Genomic DNA, 21,826 nt, shown 5'->3' with positions numbered 1-21,826 from the left:
AAATATTTAAAAAAATTTAAACGTAAAACAGTGCTGGCATATTATTATTATTATTTTTTTTGGTAAATTGGAAATTGCATTCAACTAAAACAAAGGAGAACAAACAACTGAGCCAGGACAAAGCCTGGAATGATAAAGACCATAAAGGTCCGAAACATAAGAGTTAAACAAAGAGGGAGGAGGGGAGGAAAAATACAAAAAATAAGGAGCCATCTTAGAACCAAGCCGAGCCAGAGCATCTACATAGGAGTTAGACTCACGATAACAATGTTTCACCTTGACTTGAGGAAATCTAGAGATCAGAATTCTGCAATCTACCACAATAGAGGAGTTAGATGCACTGGAGGAGCCCAAATTGTTCATCAGATTTGCTACCACCTTTGCATCCAAATCTATTTCAAAGGCATTAATATTAAGATCAAGACACATAGAAAGGCCATCCCTAAGAGCCCAAAGCTCAACCAAAAAACTGGTGGTATAACCAATTTGTCTAGCAAAACCTTTGACCCATAAACCTGCATCATCTCTGAGCACACCACCTCCCCCAGCAACCCCGGGATTCCTTGCTGTAGAATCGTTCGTGTTCAGCTTATGCCAACCCCTATAGGGCCTTTTTTCGGCTTATGCAAGCTATTTCCTTGAGCATAAAAGAAATATTCCACAGCCCTTTGAATGACCTCCTAGTGGATAGACGGAGAAAGAGCTCGATTTTGGAATACCACCTTATTACGGTGATTCCAAACGGTCTAGATAGCAAAAGAAAAAAGGGTATGCCACGGAATAGAGAAACGAGTGACATTATTTACCAGATTGCAGTTGGCTTCAAGCCAAGTATGAAGGTCCTGCGAGAAAAAGGCAGTCATAAGGCTTGGAGGATTGAGGTTGTGCTAAACATTAGAAGCAATAGGGCAGTCCTGAAGAAGATGTAAGATTGATTTTGGATATTGGTGGCATAAAGGGCAAGATGGATCAATCTGTAAACCCCTTTTGGCAAGGCATTCCCTAGTTGCAATACTTTTGTGCAGACACATCCAGATGAATGTCTGAATTTTTTGTAGAAGATTTAACTTCTAAATCCAACTACCATTGAAAGGAGGAGCGAAATCAGCCTGAGAGGTAACAAGCTTGTAAGCACTGGCAAGGTTGAATTCCCCATTGGAAGTGGCAACCCATATGAGTTTATCCTTATCATCTAACACACGGGAGTGGGGCATGGCCTTAATTTCCATGTAGATCTTAACAGGGAATTCCATAGAGATTTTGCACCAATTCCACCCAAATTATGTTGCAACATCACCAACTCTCAGCACCTCTTCCTCTCATGCAAAAGATTCCTTAAAGGACCTCCTGAAGTCAAGCTATCAAACTAGAAACTAATGTCACTGTCCCGCCCCAAACTCCATCTGGTTCCTACTTCAAAGGTCACCCTGCCTTTTTGAAGAGCCTTCCACGTACGGGAGCTAGGAAGGAGATTCTCATTACTGGACCGGAGGCGTCTTTGAGATAAATATTTCTTCCTCAAGACTTGGGAGCAAAGAGCATTTTTCTCCTCATGAAACCTCCAATTTAACTTAGATAAATAGGCTAGATTTCTACCCTTCGCCGATTGAAGACCAAGACCACCCTCTGCCTTAGATTTAGTAACTTTGTCCCAACCCACCCAATGCATTTTTCTCTTAGATTCTGAGGAGGCCCATAGAAAATTCCGGTTGGTTTTGTCCAAATTATCTAAGATTTGGTGGGGAGAAGAGTAGATTGCATGACATAGGAAGGAATGGAGCTAATGGAAGCTTGAACCATAACCTTTTGACCAGCAAAAGACAGAAGGTTAGCTTTCCACCCAGCTAGCTTCTGATCCACACAACTCAAGACAAAATTAAGATCTTGATTTGAAGAACTTTTATGTCTGAGGGGAAAACCCAAGTAGCTACCAAGATTAGGAGTGGAGTGAAAGCCGAGAATATTGCTAAAGGTTTCCCTCTTCCCCTGGTCCACATTAAGGGAAAAGAAAGCTCTGGATTTGGAGAAATTGACTTTCTACCTGAACAGCAAGCAAAACTCCTCAATAGCTTCTCTCACGCTACCACAATTCTCCTCATTTGCTCTCTCAAATAGAAGCAGGTCATTAGCAAAGAACAAATGCGAAAAGGCTGGACCATTAGAAGAGGCATTAAGGGGAATCCAAGCCTTCTGGGAGCATTTATCCTTTATGATTTTGCCTAATACTTCCATGCAGAGGATGAAAAGATAAGGAGAGAGGGGATCACCCTAACGAATACCTCTTGAGGGGAGGAAAGAGTCAAGGGCTCCACCATTAACTAGAATGGAAGCAGTGGATGAGGAAACACAACTCATAATCAATTGAACCATATTCGAAGGGAAGTTGGCTGCTTGAAGAACATCCTGAATAAAGGACCATTCAAGCCTATCATAGGCTTTCTCAAGGTCAATTTTAATAACCATATTCCCCACTTTGCCTCTTTTCCTACCAACAGTATGGATAATCTCTTGAGCAATAATGGCATTGTCCACACCTTTTTGCCCCGGGACAAAAGCTGTTTGGAAAGGAGATACTAACTTGTCCAAATAAGGCCTGATCCTTGTAACAAGGATTTTGGAGATAATCTTATAAACAGAGTTACAAAGGGATATGAGACGGTAGTTTCCAATGGTTTTAGGCCCTTTGATCTTAGGAATAAAGGCGATATGCGTCTGATTTAAATAGGCAGGAACCTTCCTATCACTGAAGACTTTTTTGATCTCCTTTATAACAAAATCCTTCACAAGCAACCAGAATCTTTGGTAGAAGCTAGCATGAATGCCATGGGGCCCAGGGGATTTGAAAGGTTTGAGAGACCAAAGGGCATTTTTAATTTCTTCATCCATAACCGAGAAAGATAAGTTTTGGGCATCTGAGACATAAAGGAGAGGGAGGTTTGTAGTATTGGGAGGAACATGCTTGACAGAGAACAGCATCTTATAGGAAAAAAGCTTCCGGAAGTGATTCTGAATGAAATCCATGACTGCTACCTATCAACAATCCATTATCCTTGGGTGTCTTTGATACTGAGAATTTTATTATGTTTCCTTCTAATAAGAGTGGATACATGGCAGAAAGATGTGTTTCGGTCACCCTGGATCATCCAGTTAATGCGGGATTTCATTGTCCACAATTCTTTTTCATGGTTTAACACCTTGATAAACTCCCCTTGAAGGTGTTTTTCCAAATTGACAAGAAACAAACTAGGTCTGATTGCCATGGCTTTTTGAATGCCCAATAATCTTGCTAACAGACTTTTCTTATTGACAAAGATATTGCCAAAATGCTTTTTATTCCAGACTTGAGCTTTTCTTACAAAATTTTTAGTAGCTTGATCCAAACTGGGTTGGGTTGCCTAAGCGTTGCAGACAATATTTGGGAAGGAGGAGTCCGACAACCAGAAGCTTTGAAACCGGAAAGGTCTAATAAATCTGTTGTTATTCTGCAGTTGTAACTCAAGAAGGACAGGGCAGTGGTCCGAGTGGCACCTACTAAGATGCGATACTTGAGCTTCTAGATATAACAAGCACTAATCAGGGTTGCCGAAGAACCTGTCCAATCTTTCCTGAATGAGAGAACTAACATCATTTTTATTAATCCATGTAAAGCTCGAACCTTGGAAACTAAGATCAGCCATATTGCAAAAATCAAGGTAGTCTTTAAAGGCAGAGGCCCTAGAGGGAATAAATGGTCTACCACCAAATTTATCATTAACAGAAAGCAATTCATTAAAATCACCAGCCATCAACCAAGGCATATTATGAGCATTGGCAATAACAGATAAATTATTCTAGAGAAGCTTTCTTTCCCTACACCTAGGACTAGCATAGATTGCACTAAAAAACCAACTAAGATTATAAGATTTCACCTTGACAAGTACATGTATTTCTTGTTCTGTACTGGCCAGGTTGGTAATCTCCACCCTGTCAGTGTCCCAAAGTAGCCAGTGACCACCAACAAGACCTATAGTATTAGTGTGGATAGCTTCTTGAAAGGGAAGCTTATCAGTGATATCCTTAGCTCTATCACCTCCAATGTGAGTTTCCATTACAACAAAGATAGCTGGGTCGTGTAAAGCAACCAAATCCCTAACATGATTTTGAAAGGAAGGTTTTAAAGCCCCCCTGCAATTCCAAATGACGAAATTCATGGAGACTAAATGGAAGGAGAGAAGCAAATCATCTGGGAGAGAGGTAAGCCTCTCCTCCTCCCTCACAAACCATACTATTCGGGGCATGATCATTTTGGGCTGATGGACCCCCATTACGATTATCAGGATCGGCTAGTGCCACGGCATCCTCTTCTCCAATGGCTTCGGACTTAGGACGGATTCGCACAAGGGCAGCGGAAGAGATAGCTGGGGCACACTCTTCCACAGTACGACTATCACTTCCAGATGCTCTTGGATAACTGATTTGGGGATCCACCACTGGATTACCATCAATAACCAAACTTGGTCTTGTCAAGAGTTGCTCACTACAGTTGAGATTTTTATCACTGTTTCCACCATCTTTAATACCTATCTCCCTTTATTTATCCCATTTGGTCTTGAAAGTGCCATCAAAGAGCATCGAAGAGCCTGAGGAGCAAGGACAAGAAGAAGCGTGATTGAGGGGCATAGATTTATCTGAAGGGGCATTAGACTTAGGTAAAGTGACAGCCCTGGCCTGTAAATTGTCTAACTTGCCCTTAAGGTTACGTTTGGCCTTAAGATTGGGCCCTTGGGAAGGCAATTTGGTAGGCCCAAAAGAAAAAGGCTGGATCTTTGGGGATGACTCAGGCCAAATGGCCTTCCTTTTCCCATCATTGGAATGGGCCATCTCAATGTTGCTGCCAGCAAGGTGATGGGCTCGACTCGGGGCCAAAACAAGGGCTTTAGGAGGCGTGTTACCATTGGTCCTTTTGGAGGATATGTTGGTTTGTTTTTTGCGTGTTACTACAAGCCACGGGCCATACTTGTCTTCTAGCGCTTGGTCAGGTATGGTCAACGTACCAGCATCAGTAGTGGGATTGGTGCTTGCTGAGATAGGTTGTCTTGGATCAGAGTCTATAGTGGGAGTGTTACCTGTGACTGACGATCGAACCACCCCATTCGAGGCACGTGAATCCTCTGCCTGATTTGAGCTGCCCGGCGATTAAGGTTATATGGTGTAACAACAGTTATCTCGCTGATGCCCGATGTGACCACAGGAGAAGCATAGTTTGCCTATTCCCTCGTAAACAACCGATTGCTGGAATTTTCCAATTAGGATTGTGTAAATCAAAGGTTTCTCAATATCAACCTGAACGCATAATCTAGCATATCTACCTCTAGCTTCTGTGGCTGTGTGAGTATCTATCCGAAGCACTGTACCAATCGCTTGACCAATCTCCTTAAGAGCTTCAAGGTCATAGTACTCAATAGGTAGACGTGGAAGCCTAACCCATACTGCCATCGATGCAATGTTGGTCTCCTCAGGCCTGAAATTAGCCTCCCAAGGTCTGATAGATAGAAAATGCTCCCCGATAAACCAGGGACACTTGATAAGGACATTGTCATGATCCTCTTTAAGAGAGAACTTGATAAGATAAAAATCACAATCCAAATCCACACAATCTATTTTGCCCTTTGGCTGCCATAAAGCATGGAGTTTGGAGAGCAAAAAATTATAACCCACTGATCTGCCAAAGACTTTCACAATGAGAGCATTTGACCAAGGAGCTCTAATACGGTGGATAATGTCTCTTGATAATCAAACCGCAGCAACATCTTGCCTCAAACTATCCACCTCGGATTTAGTTTCCGATTCCATGCCATTGTCACTGTATTTTGAGAAATCAAACGCCTGTGCATAGGCACCTGGGATATCTCCTATGAGTTTGTCCTTGAAGGACTTCTTCAAAGTGCTGGACTCAGCAATAAAAGAAGGACCCATATCGCTTGGATTGAATCCATGGAAAGGGTTTTGCTGAGAATCATCGCAGTGAGATTCTTTTACTTTTTTGGTACTTCTACAGAGTTTTGCTTCCTCTTCCCTTAAGCGTTCTAGAGAGCGCTCCATTACGAATAGAAATCAAAATTTTTACCTTTGCCTCTTTCAATTGTCCTAGCATATTATTAAAATACCTAAAACATAGGATTTTTTTTTGCTTGAAGTTGCAAAAAAATAGGAAACCAACGTTAAAGGACTCACCACCCTCAAAAAAAAAAAAAAACGTTGATGCAAATTTATTAATTGAGTACATGTAACACTTGATGCAAATTCAAAAGGCATCGTTTATTTGGAGTCTTTTTGTCTTTTGGTAAGTTATTTTGGATCAGATTAAATTTTACCAATTTTTAAAATTTTAAATTTTAAAATGAAGTAACATTTTAAACTATCAAATATAAGATATCTTTAAGGGTCTAAGTTTTCACCCCTAAAAGTTAGTCTATTATTTATTTAGAAGCAATTTTCAGCATAATTTTAAAATTTTATCTTTAAAGATAAGCTCTCTAGTATCATTCTTGCTTTAGTATCTAAATAATAGGCAAAAATTTAGGAATAAAAATACTTAAAACAACTTTTTAAAAAAAAAAAATTAAACGTAAAGGACTCACCACCCTCAAAAAAAAAAAAAAAAAAAATTGATGCAAATTTATTAATTGAGGACACGTAACACTTGATGCAAATTCAAATGGCATAGTTTGTTAGGAGTCTTTTTGTCTTTTGGTAAATTATTTTGGATCAAATTAAATTTTACCAATTTTTCAAATTTTAAAATTTTAAATGAAGTAACATTTTAAACTATCAAATATAAGATATCTTTATGGGTGTAGGTTTTTACCCCTAAAAGTTAGTCTATTATTTAGAAGCAATTTTCACCACAATTTTAAAATTTTATCTTTAAATATAAGTTCTCCAGTATCATTCTTGCTTTAGCAAATTTGAGTATATAACAATTGCTTACAAAATCATCAAATGTGCAATGAAAGGCACAAAAACGGACAATATTAAATTTCATAATGTAGGATATTTACAAAAAAATGTTTTTTAACAACTAATTGATAGATTGACTACCACTTCGCTTTCCCGAATTTTTCCAATGTGTTTGCTATGCAATCTAACCAAATTGTTGATACGTCAACCTAAAAAAAATACAAAAAAATGGAGAGTAAGGCTTAAATGTAAGAAAAAAAACAAACAAAAATAATAAGAGGAAGAGAGGGCACCACTTAGAACACATTCAATAAAATAATGAGTCAAACCCGATAACCACATAAAAAAAAAAAAAAAAAAAAAAGAAGACAAATCAATATATATCATTCCTATTCTTTAAAAAATAGTCATTAATTAGAGAAAATACTTAAACACCCATTAAACTGACCAAATAAAAGAAAAGAAAATTTAAAAAAGATAAGATAAGATAAGATAATGACATGGAAACGATAATGATAAGAAAGTGTAGTCCTTTTAGAATGTAAATCATGATAAAATAATAAGTTTTTGTTGGAGATAAAAACAACCCTTTTTAAAAAAATTGAGCAATAATTATCCTAGCATTTGAGATTGAGAATCTCATATGATTTTATTCCTGAAACAAAACCCAGAAACAAAAGCTCAAAACTATCAAAAAAAAAAAAACTCAAGCTTTCACACCCAAAATCAGACTTGCAACCCATAACAATTAAAGCTAAGGTGAAAAATGCTAGCTTCAAAGTCTGATTTTGGGCGACAGCTATTAAATCAGACTTGCAAACCATAACAATTAAAGCTAAGGTGAAAAATGCTAGCTTTAAAGTTAAAATCAAACCAAAACTATCAAAAAAAAAAAAAAAAAAAATTCAAGCTTTCACACCCAAAATCAGACTTGCAAACCATAACAATTTAAGGTAAGGTGAAAAATGCTAGCTTTAGAGTTAAAAATGAACCTGATTCAATGTGGCCCTAAGGGAAATAGAAGACACATTCATTTTGAGCTTTAATAAAAAAAATACGGTAGCATTATCGTGATCTTTCTTCCCTTTGCACCAAACATATATATGACGATCACTATGAAGGTTAGGTTATGCATCAACAATTTGGCAGCCAAACTCAAACAACAACAAAAAGGAGGAAAACAGAAGTGCACAAAACTAAGTCAGAAATGCATATTAAGGGAAATAAAATATAAAAAAACCACTAACACAACACAATAGCAACAATTAAAGTCTCAATTAATTTGGCAACATAGAAATTGTGGTTGAAAGCCTTATGAACACACAACCTACAATTTTCCAACTTTAAATTGTGGCCCCTCCTAAACCAAAAGGCCTATAAAACAATAGATCAGAAAATATCCAGTAAGTTTCGAAATAAAAATAAGCAAAACATGACCAAATAGAGAGAGAAACTGAAGTGAGAAATGTAGAAATAAAAAAGTGAGATCAGAGAGAGATAGTGCGGGCTGAAATTTGATCTAAGAAAGAGGTTACCTCAAATCTATTTGCTGTTGTTGTTGTTTGTAGTGAAATCTGAAGCAAAGAGGTGGGTGAAAGGAATTTGAAAACACAGAATTAAGAGAATTGGAAAATTGAAGAAGAAGAAATTTGAGTTTGAAAACCAACGTGAGTGTACTAGGAGTATGTTCTTATTTTGTAAATAGTGTTTTACATGGAAGTTAAAGAAGCATTTTTACCAAGTTTTGCCCCTACTTAAACATAGGCTGTAGGGGTATTTTGGAACAAAAAAAAATCCGGTCCAACCATGGGCAACCTCTTAAATAATAGTATAAATATTTGAATTAATACAATGAAGCTCTTAAGATTTTTTTTTTTCAATCGGTATAGTTGTTATTGAAATAATGTAATTTTTATTTTCTTAATTAGATTATTTATTTATTTATTTATTGTAAAATATGTTCTTATTTATACTACTATTTAAGGGGCTGCACTTATTTGGACTGGATTTTTTTTTTCCAAAATACCCCTATTTTTCTAGATTTAAGTAGAGATAAAACTAAATGATAATTTGGTAAAACTACATCTTTTTTCTATATTACTATTTAAGAGGCTGCATCTGTTTGGACTGGATTTTTTTTTTTTTTTTCCAAAATACCTCTATTTTTCTAGATTTAAGTAGAGATAAAACTAAATGATAATTTGGTAAAATTACGTCTTTTAACTCTTACTAAAACATTGCCAACAAAATAGGACCACTTTTTTTTTTTTTTTTGGTGATAAATAGGACCACTCTCTTGGTTAAATGTTTTCAAATTTTTTTTTAATAGAATTTGTTTTCCTTACTCCATGATCTCACGATTGTTTCAAATTTTTTTTTTTCAAATATCTTCTTATTTATTTTGAATTTAAAGGAAAAAAAAAATTCTATTAAAAAACTATTACTATAACTTCCCATCTATCTCTTTAAATTTAGCAAATTATTAACATATACCTCTTCTTCCCTTTATCTTCGGTTACCACTTTTTTTTTGTGTGTGTGTGTGTGTGTTAAATATTACCACTCTCTTGGTTAAACGTTTTCAATTTTTTTTAATAGAATTTGTTTTCCTTACTCTACGATTTCACATTTGTTTGTTTGTTTTTTTTTTTTTTTTTAAATATCTTCTTATTTATTTTTAATTTAAAGGAAAAAAAAAAAAAAAACTCCTATTAAAAAACTACATTATTATAACTTCCCATCCATCTCCTTAAATTTAGCAAATTATTAACATATACCTCTCCTTCTCTTTATCTTCGGTTACTTTTTTTTTTAAAGGGAATTATGTATGGTTAGTTGGTTACTTTAAAGAAAAGAAGCAAACTCTCCTAACAAAATCAAGCAAGGGTTATTATAAAAAAAAAAAAAAAAAAAAAAAAGGCACATTTTTTCATATAAAAAAAAAAATCAAACAAATGTGAGATTATGGAGTAAAAGGAGAGGATAGCTACCACACCGAAAAAAGTGTGGGGAAAGAAAAGTGAAGTAAAAGGAGTTTTAATCATATTTGATGGTTGGCAGAAAAATAAAGCACACTCCTAGATTTTTTTTTTTTTTTTTTTTTTTTTTTTTTTTTTTGTAATTGGAAATGTAGTAATCCCAAAGTATAATAAATACTCTAACCTAAAAAATAGAAGAGCCTCTGAACACGCATGTAAGCACGTGCTTAGAGGCTAATATCTAGTAAAGTTTTGGATAATTTATGTCTTTGAAAATTTCGGTGGTTTCATTAAAATATTTTTTCATTCACTTTGGTAGATAATTTCTTAATTTTATATTAAAAGATGAATTTAATTCTATGTAAAATCATTATTCAGCATAATTTTTATATGAGTACTATGTTCTTTTAATTTGTTAATATTTTTGTACATATCTAATATAAAATTAAATGGCTTTTATATACTCATTGAAATTTTAAAGTTAATAAGTTCTTCTAAAAAATTATTTCGTAAATATATATTTGTCAATAATAATTTTGTGTATAGTATATTTATAAATTATGATGTACTCTAGTATTTAAATATTACGGTTTTTATATGTGTGAGTGTTTTTTTTTTTCGCATTTTTTACTTGTCTTGGATTAATATATTAGTACCATAATTTAGTCCAAAAAAATCATTTTTTGTTAAAATAGAAAAAAAAAATTAGTATAGAGATATAAATGTGACTCAATTTAACCATCTATATTTACAACAACAAAAATCCAAATGACTCAATGGCAAATTTTTACAAAAAAATCTATTTGTATTTAATATTATTACCTTTTAGAGAAAAAAAAAAAGATGAATTTTGTAAAAGTTGGATTTGGAATTAAAAAAAAAAACTATTGGGGATTTCATTTTTTATCGCAGTTTTGTAAAAAACCCAAAATTTTTGGGCCCACACATCATTTAAATACACAGATCCAAACGGCTCTCTCACTTTCTCTCTCTCTCCACATTCCCTTCACTCTCCCTTCTCTTCGGTTCGGTCCCAGCCACGCACCACCGATTTCTCTCTTTCTACTCGGCACGTTCTATCTCTCCACGGTAAGATCGTTCATTCTCTCTCTCCTAGCTAAGATCAATTTCTCTCTCTCTCAGTTGAGTTCAACAATGGTCTGGTATTTTATTTTTTTTGGCCCTAAGCCGATTGGGTTTGGGTTTTAAATGACTACTTATGTGTTTGTTTATGTGTTTGTGGAGGTTTTAGATTCAAATTTCTGGGTGATGGGTGTTTTGATTGGGTGTGGGTGTGGCATTGTAGGCTTCTTCGCTATAGGTGGTATGTTTGCATTTTGCGGTTTGCACAAGAACCTAGCACCTACCTTCACAACCCTCCAAAGAATCATTCCTAGAGGATTGAGGGTTGAAGCATTGATAAAATTTATTGTTGAACAGGTGATTCATTATTACACTTTCATACTGATATGGAAAAAGAAAAACTATTTCTGTCAAATTCAGATTCAAAACCTTTTATATTGGTCTCATGTTTCTTACCAATGTGTCAATTCTTGGTAATGAAACTTTTTTTTTTCATAGATTTGCACTCTCTTTTTTTTTTTTGCAAGGAAACTTTTTATGTCTCACAATATTAGAAATCCTATTAATAATCATCTATGTCTTCTGTATTGCTCTAATTAATATTGTTATCCTCATACTGAAAACTTAAAACTAACTTATTTTTTTGAGAAAATTTTGTAGTTTGACTGTAGTTGGCAAGTAATATGGAGTTGTCTCTTGCATGGGATACCAATGTTTAGCTTAGTAACTGCAGTTGTAAGTTTTGTTTATGGAATCTTCTTTCGTATTGTCAATAGAGCTGTTGTAAGTTCTGTTTGTACAATCTTCTTTGGTAGTGTCAATCTTCTTTGATAGTCTCAGTATATTGAGGGTTCAAGTTCTTGTATATTTCTTCAACTTATTTTTCTTTGAGCACCTTAAATTTTCACCCAACTTGACTCTTCTCTTTTGTTTGTTTGTGTACTTTTATTTTTATAAGAAAGTTATGCCTTACTGAATTATAGTTTATTTATTTATTTGTGCCTTACTGAATTATAGTTATGATGATAGGCAACCTTTCTCTTTCTCTGGTTTGTTGATAGTATGAAATAAACACAGGCTAAAGATCTAATTGTTGGGAAATTTACTAACATAGCATGCAAGTTTTTTCTAATTGTTTGTTTGAGCTGCCACTTTGATGTTCATTTTAATTTCCATCCAGGTAGATGCTGCTTTGGTGCTCCTTGGAAACATGATTTCATATATGAGTTCCAGGTTGCTTGATTCTCAAACCCCATATACCACATTACATGTTATATGTTCTTATTGCGTGTACTTCTTGTGTGCAGGATGATGTTCATATTTTTAATAAAGTATTACTTATTCAAAAAAAAAAAAAAAATCAAGTTTAGCTCCCAAACAAGCATCTAGAGATTATTACTACTTCTACCTCAGTCTATGGAGTGGCTTTTCTTTGGGCCTATTACTATATATCCCCTGTTTTTATTCAGTTTCTCTCTTGCCTAATATCGAAGTCTATGCAAAGTCTTCTGCAGTGGTATGGGTCTAGATTTTCAAGTTTTGGTTTTAAAAAGGGGAAAGCTGGCAGAACAATATCATAGATTGTGTAAAGTATGTGGTCTCCATTCCAATATTTTGCTAAGTTGTGGTATGACATATGTTTATCATCTTGATGCAAGCTCTTATAAGCTACTTTATCATTAGTCTATTCCCTGTTAATCACCTAGTGAGGGTTTGAAATTTCCCTTGCAATTCTTGTACCTCTGTCTTGTCTTGTTCAATTTGAATATGGTAATGCCTCTTATTTTTGTGGGACAGGTAAATTACAATTTACAAAGTTTGTGACCTTAAGATGGTTGGTGATAAACTCTCTTTTTCTTTCCTTTTGTTTTTCTCTCCTTCGAGCATAAGAATTTTAAGGGTACATTTTTGTTGTTTTAATTCTGTCTGATACATGGGTTTGTGACTGAATTTCCTAGGTTTCATTTTTGAGAAGGATTATAATTCCCAGTCTTGCAAAGTGAGGGTTTGAAATTTCTATTGCATTTCTTCTCCCATTATCTTGCTGTCTTATTTTATTTTTGTTCATTATGTGTTGTTAACCTCAATGGTGAATTCACAGCTTAATCTGGCAATGCCTCTTATTAGTGTGTAGGCCAGAATTATAAGAAAACCCTTTTTTTTTTTTTTTGGTCTTAAATTTCACATTTTTCTTATAGGTCTTTTAATATAGCGTTCCCACTAATGTGATACTATACTATTCTATGAAGGCATTTGTTTCTGTGAAGTTGGGTTTTCTAGAGCGAGTTGGCTGGCTGGTAATGATGGGTTTAAAAATTAAATTTACATTGTAGACAAAAATTGGTGCCTGCATTGTGTGTTTTTCCGGCTTCATTTGTTCGGTTTTAATTAATCCCTGCACTACTTGGCATTTTTGTTGTGGTTCCTTTTTTTACTGTTGTCTACTTGCACTTCTTACTACTTTTAAGAACCTAAGGTCATCAATATCATCGTTGGGCATTCATATAGGATAAAAGCAGCCAGCTTCAAATATAGTTGTTTTGAATGCGAAAAAAGTATAAGATTTACCTTGTAAGGAAGATTTCTTCTTATCATTATTGCAACTATTGCAATTCTGGGTGCATATGAAAAATTTTCATTGGATTTTTTTTCCTGGTGCCAGTCAGCTTAAGTGGTGGAATTTGGTTTGTTGATAAGCTTTCTTTTTCCCCCTTGTTTTCTTTATTCTCTCCTACAATCAAATGAATTATAAGGATATTTTTCCACTTGTTCTAATTCTTTCCAATACTTATGACATGTATGCATTTCTTAGGATTCAGTTTCCTTGAGGATTATAAATTCCAGTCACTCAACAAGGGTTTGGGAATTCCATTGGAATTCTTGTCCCCTTGTCCTGCTTTCTTTTTCAATTTTTTGTCATTCTGTTTTGGCAAGCTTATATCTCATTCGTATGTAGTATGGCTTTTATTGGTGTGGGCAGATCACATGCCGTAGTGATTGGTATGAGTTGGGATTTCTGGGAATTAAATGGAGAATTTGCATCATAATTTGTAATCTTAGGTTATTGCCTTATGAGGGACATGTCTTGGACTGCTATTTCCATCTAGCACTGATTCTCTTTCGTTTTGTTGGGGAAATCTCATTAATACTTTAGTGTAGAATAAATGCAACAGTCACAAATTGCCTAGTCACAAATTTGGGCATACTAGCTATTAAGTGGTCTGATGTGATGTTTCTTGAGTTCCTATACTTTTGTTTTTTGTTTGTTTGGGCCCCCTTTATTCTTTCTATTTTTTCAGGTGATCTCTCTGTTTTTCTCTTATTGCTTTTGAAGTATAAGTTTTAACTTGCAGAGAGGAGAGATGTTCTGTTGTTTTGCTACTTCTGCAATTCCAAGTGCATGTCTCAATCCTAACATATCTGTAGGAAGCAGATTATTTTTTGGGCTGGGTGAAGTTCGATTTGGCGAGAAGCTCACTTTTCTTCCTGTTTTTATAACTCTCTCCTACAATTTTTGAGAATTATGGGGATAATGTTTTGCTTGTTTATTTTCTTTCTAATACTAGGGCATGTGATTGTTTTTTCTTACAACAGGAGAATTGGGTATGAGCGAGTTAATAAAGGAAAGCAAAGGGAAAAAGTGCAGCTAGGGCCTAGGCTTTAACTTTGGTTTCCTAGAGGATTTGAAACTTCCATTGCAATTTGAGGGTGGTAATCCTTTGATTAATAAAGATCATGATGACTTTTCTTTACTTAAGGTTGATTTGGTTTTGTTGTTTCTCATTGAAACATGCTTTTTAGTAGTGTTAATGTAATTTAAAGTTACCCTGAACTATGTAGTTGCAATTCTTTGTTTTTTAGTTGGCTCACGTGGGAAGTCAATGCCTATGCCACCAAGGGTGTGAGATGTACATCTGTCTCCTTGTCTTTGTTTCTGTTGATGTCTTTTTGGCTGTAAGTGGAACTGGTCATCCTATGTTAGTAGCACCATATCCAATTTGGTTTGCAACTTATTGTGTTTTTGCAGGAAGCAGGATTTTTTAAACAAGAAATTTTATTCTTTTTTGGATAATTTCTGGACCACAATATCAGTGATCTATGGCTCTTTGACAAATTCCATGAACCTGGGGAGAGTAACATGCTGTTAGGAGTAACATAAGAAGGAACAAGAAAGTTTTGTTTTTGGATAATTGCTGGACTACATTATCACTGATCTATGGGACTTAAGACAAATTTCATAAACCCAGGGAGAGTAATGCCCTATTAGAAGTAACGTAGAAAATGGTATGCAGAGTAACAATCATTTTTCCGAGAGAGTGAATCTATAAATTATTGTTTCCTTGCTGGCATAGAAGCTTCGTAGTTTGCTCAGACCAAGCTGACTCCTTCTGGGAATGTGCAAAAATACTTTGAAAAAACTTTAGGTATGTTTCTTCCTAAGAAATTTTTTAAAGGCATTTCTACAACATGAGCAGGTTTAAGATTAGAGAATTCTAAGTCTCCAGTCGTGACGAAACAAGTAGGGAAGTTCAATGCATTTGCAATAATTCTTGATAGATATGAAACCTTGTCTTGTTTCATCTAGCTGTGGAATGTGGAACTTCAAAGTGACTAAGTGAGTGGTGGCACTGTGGCAGTCATCAACCAATGTTTGATTAAGCTGAAGTATACAGTGCTTGAGGTTCAAATGAAAACAATGCCTTGCTTTATAACATTGACATGGGAAGCTGAGTTTCTTTAAAATGTCTTAATTCTTAGATCAATGCCTCCACTGTTTCATCACTGGTTTAAGAAGGTCTGCTAGAGAAACATAACCGACTGGAAAGATGATTCCTAGCCCTCCAAGTACTCAGAGATCTCAAAAGGGAAGAAACGGAGAAGAGCGTGAAACAGTTGACATTGGAAACCATAGAAGCTGTTCAAAATGAAAAAGAGGATGAATCTGCATCGGTGAAACAAAAGTGAATGGATGCTTGTGCTTATATGACATTCTTCAAAAACCAACCAAAGAAGGTTATTGCTGCAGGTAAATGAATTTTCTCTTTGCCCTTCAATTTACTTTTTGATTACTCATTCTTTAAAGTCATGCCTCTTTCTGGATCTGGGGAGTAAGTGTACTGCAAATACAAGGCTTTAGTGGAATGAAAGAAACAGTTGGAATTTATAATGTTTTGTGGCTATGGATGGTTGTAGGGCACACTGTTATCTTGGTGGTTATAAATTCCAGTTTTCTTATGATAGAGCAGTTGTTCTATAATAGCAAATTCTGTTTTGTTTGCTTGTGTAAAACTATATTGTTACAAGAAAAATGCTGAATAAGTTATTTTGCTCATTTGTACATTTTTTCTGCTTGAGTTGTAGCTCATCATGAGGAGCATAATAGGCTGGATAAGGGAAGTTCTCCCTAGGTGGTAGCAGCAATTATGGGGGTGATAAATGCAGTTTATGGAGTGAGTAGGAACTTAGAGAAGAATCTTTTGGGAGATCTTTGGTGGGATCAGATTCTAGCACATATAAATTTACAAAGGAAACATTAGAAGATAATAGGAGTGGAATTGTCCCACCCAAGCCAGAGGCATAGCTCTGCGGACAAAACTTTCTGGTCTGATGATGGAGATAGCATGGAAGTTTCGCAGAGTGGTGAGTCTTCGTCCTCTTATAATGCCATGGCCAAAGAGATGAGTGATGACCCTGAAATGATTATTCATAAAATTATTAATTTATTTTTATAATTTTATAATTATTTATTATTTATTTATGACATCATCGGTTTAACCATCAGTCCGACTATAAAACCAAGAATCACTCTCTGTTCTAGTTCTTTGAATGTACCGGTTTTTTAAATCATGTATGGAACACAGTCCAAGCAAAAGGTTTTATATGTGGTTGGTTTATATTAAAAAAACAAATGATCTATTCAGTTTAAAAAAACATAGTCAATAAAAAGTTAAAAGACTTCTATTTTATATATTGGGTCTGTTTGGATACAGCTTATTGTTGCTGAAACTGAAAACTGAAAACACTGTAGCAAATAAATAGGAAAACGCGTGTGATAAATTTAGATGAAAGTACTGTAGCGCTGCTGAAATTACTGTAGCATATAAATACCAAAATTTTACTCTGATTTTCTTTTCCACTCCTCACCGTACCCTAGCTAAGCCTCTGAAGCGGAGAGTTCCACGCCCATCCGAGATTGATGAAGGAAGACCTACATCGGTCCGACGCCGGCGAAGAGCCCAGGTGAGAAATCCATCTATCGGAAGACAACACCAGTTCGACGCCAGCGTCTTCTCTTCCTTCCAGAAACCCATTTAACCCTTTTCCCTCCGTCCCTCGAGCTTCGACCCATGACACATCTCTTCCCATAAATATATGGGAATGTAAATTTTTCGATTAGCAAGATTTTTGGTTTTATCTGCAAATGGATGTCATATTACCCAGTACTGAAGGTAATTTTTTCCCCTTTCCAATCGATTTTTAAAATTCCATAAATGTTGCTCGGTTTTTTTTTTTTTTTTTAATTTTTTTTTTTTCCAGTGATAATATCCATTGGTTTTGTCTTTTGCAGTGCCCATAATTTAATTGTTTCAGTTAACCATTGAAAGTGTTCAGAAGGCTGGCAATGGTTGCTCAGAAACTGTAATGTTTCTTTCAATCTCTCTGTTTCGTTTGACAATGTTTTTCTTTTAATTTTATTTTTGACATATACTGTGATCCCAAATATTCTCAACAAAGATGTTAGAATTGTGAATGCCTTCTCTTTATCTGATTTTCAATTGTGGTGTTCTTCATTCTGTGCTTCAAATGAAAAAGAGTTTTGCACTTTGATAAAAATGCACTTTCCAAGTAACAGGGCATTGCCCGACTTTTGTTGAGTGACTTTAGCATTTAAATATTTTAAAGACATTTATCATATGCAATTTCATGAATTATTATTTTTAATATTTTCTAGATGATCTTTCTCCTTTGATTAGGGATTGTGGATTGCTAGAATAATCTCATAGAGCTGAGTCCTGACCCTATTGGTTTTTTAGAGCTAGAGGTTTTATACCTGAAATGTGTGGACTGGAGTGTGAAATCTGTGAAATCTTCATTTCCTGAATGTAGTTGCAAAGGAAGGCAGATTCATTCATACTTTCATTATGGAAAAGTTTGCCATTATAAAATTCGTAACATAAGGTAATACTGGATTGATAGCATCCTATATTATTCTTAAATATCCTGCTTTTGAAGATGATACGATTTTATATGTGGATTACTGGATTGTTATTATGTGCTTTGGGTTAAAGTAATACTGGATTGTTGGTTATGAATTTTATTGAGATGAGCAAAGCTTGCAGTCAGTTACTTACTTAGCCCATGTGCATAAATTAGTTAAAGACGTGTTCAAATAAGTGCAGGAAATTGGTGCTTTGTCTTATGGTTTTCCTGATGGTTTTTCTTGGACATCAGTGTGAATTTGCTCGATATATTATTATATATTTTGATAGTTTTTGATTACATTCAGCCCCCGAGAAAAAAAGACCACACTCACACCAAGCCAAGGTTTGATCAGAGAAACACAGAGAGAGAAAGAGAACAGGTTTTTCAAATTCTTCAAAGTCCAAGGTGAGTCCTCCTCTCTCCCCACTTTCCACCTCCAAAAACCCTAATTTTCCCAGCTCCAATAACTTCTTTTTTCAGATCTTCATCTACATATAGAATTTTTTATGTATCCATTTTTGTATATGTACTCACACACATGCATCAGTTCTTTTTGTTTATCTTGTATGCTATAGATGTTGGGTTTTGTTGGTGGGTTTTGATAATTTGTTTAATTAGGGGGAAAAAGATTCAAGAAGAAATGGGAAATTCAGTAGCATTTGAAGATTACAAGTTTCTTTATCACCTCAATTACTGGTTTCTTATTTGTTCTATGGGTTAACTTGTTACAGTACTTCTCTGCAAAGCTAAAATGGTGAAAAGTTGAGAGCTTTGAAGTTTGATGAGTCGATGCATGAGAGTGATTAGCTTCTACCTAGCGATTGAAGAAGAGATCATCTTACTTTTCGAGATGATGTATATTTCCTATGTTTGGTAATTAATATGTTGAATTAATAAAAGGCAATAGTTGTGCTCTGTGCAGTTCTACTTTTTTGCCTTATAATAATATTTTTTTGATAATATTGTGCAGTTCTACTTTTTTTGCCCTTTAATAATCTCTGTTGACAATATTGTATTAATAAATGCGCATAAAAATTTTCTTCTGTGGATCAAAAAAGTGATCTTTGGGCTAAATATGCATGAAGTTTTTTATTGATTGAAGTTTTCTGCTGTTATCTGCAGTGTCTTTGCTTCAGCCTTCTCCGATTTTCGAAGAAAGTTGTTTGATTTGAATGTTGATGACAAATATTTGTGGGCACAAGCTTTGACCGGTTTGCAAACTAGCATTAATAGCGAAATTAGAAATTTATATTCAACTGGAAGATTTACAGTTTTGAAAGAGCTCGAAGCAGTTAATACAAGTGTAAAGAAATTGTATCCCATGATCCAAGATGGTGTGGACTTTCAGAGGGACTAGATCTTCGTACAAACCAATATGATGGCTTTTTTCATGTAGTTTTAATTGGGCGTGATGCTTTGCTCTATAATGTTAGACAGAGTAGTAGTGTCTCTGACCCAAAGCTAGGTTGCAAAGTAGTAGAAAGAGTACAATCTTAATTATTGGGGATAGCTAAAATTTGTTTAGGGCTTCATGTAGATTCTTTTGTATTTGATATTATTCTATTGATTCGTTTCTATTTGATATTATTCTGCCTGAATGGCTTTTTTTTAAATCAAGTTTCCTGATTAATGTCATATATTTGGAATATTTTACAATCTATTTGAACACGTTGTGTATTTGTTTTTGCCTTTATATTATGCAAATTTATTTTAAAACTCATTGGAAATCTGTTTTGAGTGTGAACTTCATCTTTTCACACTAACGTATCAGAAAGAGTACAATGCGAGCACTGTAGTACGAAAGTGATAATTGGTCTTATTTCTACTTGTGAAAAATACATAGTCGATGCCAACAACAAAACACTTTTTGTGTGAATTTGGATAAACTATCAAGTGTCCTGAAAGTTTCTAAGATACAGATTTAACACTTGATCCTTATAATTCATAACAAAACAAATCCACGAACTCAAAAAACCATCAGTTATGATCCCCACAAAAGTCAGTTATCGTCCGCACATATCGATCTTGTGATACGCATACGAACCTGTTTCATCTGAGGTTCGTCCAAGATTGAGATCGTTTCTGCCATGGCATTGTAATGACCTGTCTCACTACCAAATGATGTGGCCTCTGTAGATCCTGAACATTCAGCATCATTGTTTATCTCATGTGTTCTAACGAGATTGTGAAGAACCATTGTAGCAACAATGACCAAGTTTTGAGTGTGCATCTTAAAAGGTGGCATATGTCTCAAAATTCTCCATTTATTCTTCCAAACTCCAAAAGTTCGTTCTATGACCGAACGGAGTGATGAATGGAGATAATTAAACCTCTCCTCTGGACGATGCAGCACTTCAGAAGGCCGAAATTCTCCAATGTGGTACCTCTCCCCCTTATATGGTGCAAGGAACCCTTTCCTCATAGGGTATCCTGAATCAACCAAATAATACTTCCCTGCAAATGAAAACGTTTATTACATTAGTATTTTCACTACATTAATACATACTTTAATACTGTAATTAAACTGAATATTTACAAACCAGCTGGAGCGTTCGGAAAGTTGTAACTCTCATTATTGACGCAGCTGTAAAAAATCCTCGTGTCATGCGCCGATCCTTCCCATCCAACACATGCGAATGTGAACTTCATGTCAAAGTCACATGCGCACATGCAATTTGTTGTGGTGATCCCCTTCCTGCCATAGTATGGGAGCTGGTCCTTAACATCAATGACCACGGGGACATGGACCCCATCAATTGCACCAATGCAACCCTAATCATTGGGACAAAAATACCATGTGAAATAAAATACGTAGTATGACCATAAAGATAATTTAACTTAAATCAAGTGAAGATACTAAATTCACAAAATACCTTAAAATGTGACCAATATCGATCTGAATGTTGAATATGTTCTGGCACGTCCCGAAATGTACGATCAGCAAGTTGGATAATGTCCCATGCCATAACGGTGGCTAATAATGTAACTACCGTGCCCATGTGTCGATGCACTGTCTCACCCGAGTGCTGAAATCTTTCCTGGACCATTCTGTTACCCTCACCATGACCAAGTATCATCAATGTCATTGCCAGAGACTCTTCCACGCAAACACTTCTGGTACCGTAATATCCATACTGGCGCAGTGTATTACACAATTGTCTAAACACATAGCTTGACATTCTAAAATTTCTTCGACATTTCTTCTCATGTCCAGTTAAAATATATTGTACCCATTCTAAGCCAGTTTGTATATTCGTATGCAATGGTACTTTAGTCATATAGGTATTCACGTAAGCTAGACATGCACACCCGGCTAGATATGCTGCGAGTACAATGTCGTCACTTAGATCGAAGTCTGCGTCGTTGCATATGTTCCCGACTTTAATTGCATGTACATTTATTCATATGATACTATAATATGTAGCCTAAAAACAAGTTGTTAAATTTTATTGGAACTCAAACTGGTACTAGGCTCAAACTATGGTCGTACCAATAAATTAACAATTCTAAGCATATGCTTTCACGATTTCATCCAATATTTCTAAAAATTATAGATTCACATCTACAAGGGAAAGTATAGAAACTCACTTGTGCTGGGAATCAGATGAGTCGTTTAGCAAATCC

At 35.2% G+C, this 21,826-nt stretch overlaps 1 protein-coding gene and 1 long non-coding RNA gene across 33 annotated transcripts; one reads left to right on the top strand and one right to left on the bottom strand.

Annotated features, from left to right (window-relative positions):
* Positions 1-10,902: 10,902 nt before the first annotated feature.
* LOC126727643 (uncharacterized) lies at positions 10,903-19,789 on the top strand. 32 transcript variants are annotated; one of them, XR_007656382.1, is made up of 11 exons: positions 10,912-11,356; positions 12,180-12,232; positions 14,594-14,710; positions 14,861-16,025; positions 16,361-16,639; positions 17,154-17,448; positions 17,568-17,638; positions 18,107-18,178; positions 18,507-18,607; positions 18,934-19,075; positions 19,325-19,789. It is a non-coding gene; the product is annotated as an uncharacterized LOC126727643 (long non-coding RNA). The 32 variants fall into 32 exon arrangements; XR_007656389.1 differs by having other exon boundaries at positions 12,180-14,710; positions 14,861-14,907; positions 15,027-16,025; XR_007656385.1 differs by having other exon boundaries at positions 12,180-14,710; positions 14,861-14,953; positions 15,027-16,025.
* Positions 19,790-20,201: 412 nt separating this feature from the next.
* On the bottom strand, positions 20,202-21,044 carry LOC126694848 (uncharacterized). Its single transcript, XM_050391397.1, has 2 exons — positions 20,743-21,044; positions 20,202-20,656 (listed from the first exon to the last, which is right to left on the bottom strand). Exons 1-2 carry the CDS (start codon positions 20,870-20,872, stop codon positions 20,202-20,204), a joined length of 585 nt encoding a protein of 194 aa, XP_050247354.1. The 5' UTR covers positions 20,873-21,044.
* Between the last annotated feature and the right edge of the window lie 782 nt (positions 21,045-21,826).

The sequence above is a fragment of the Quercus robur genome, chromosome 1 (assembly GCF_932294415.1).
Source record: "Quercus robur chromosome 1, dhQueRobu3.1, whole genome shotgun sequence".
NCBI lineage: Eukaryota > Viridiplantae > Streptophyta > Magnoliopsida > Fagales > Fagaceae > Quercus > Quercus robur.
The sequence above is the reverse complement of the archived record's forward strand: the minus strand, read 5'-3'. Positions and strand labels throughout refer to the sequence as shown.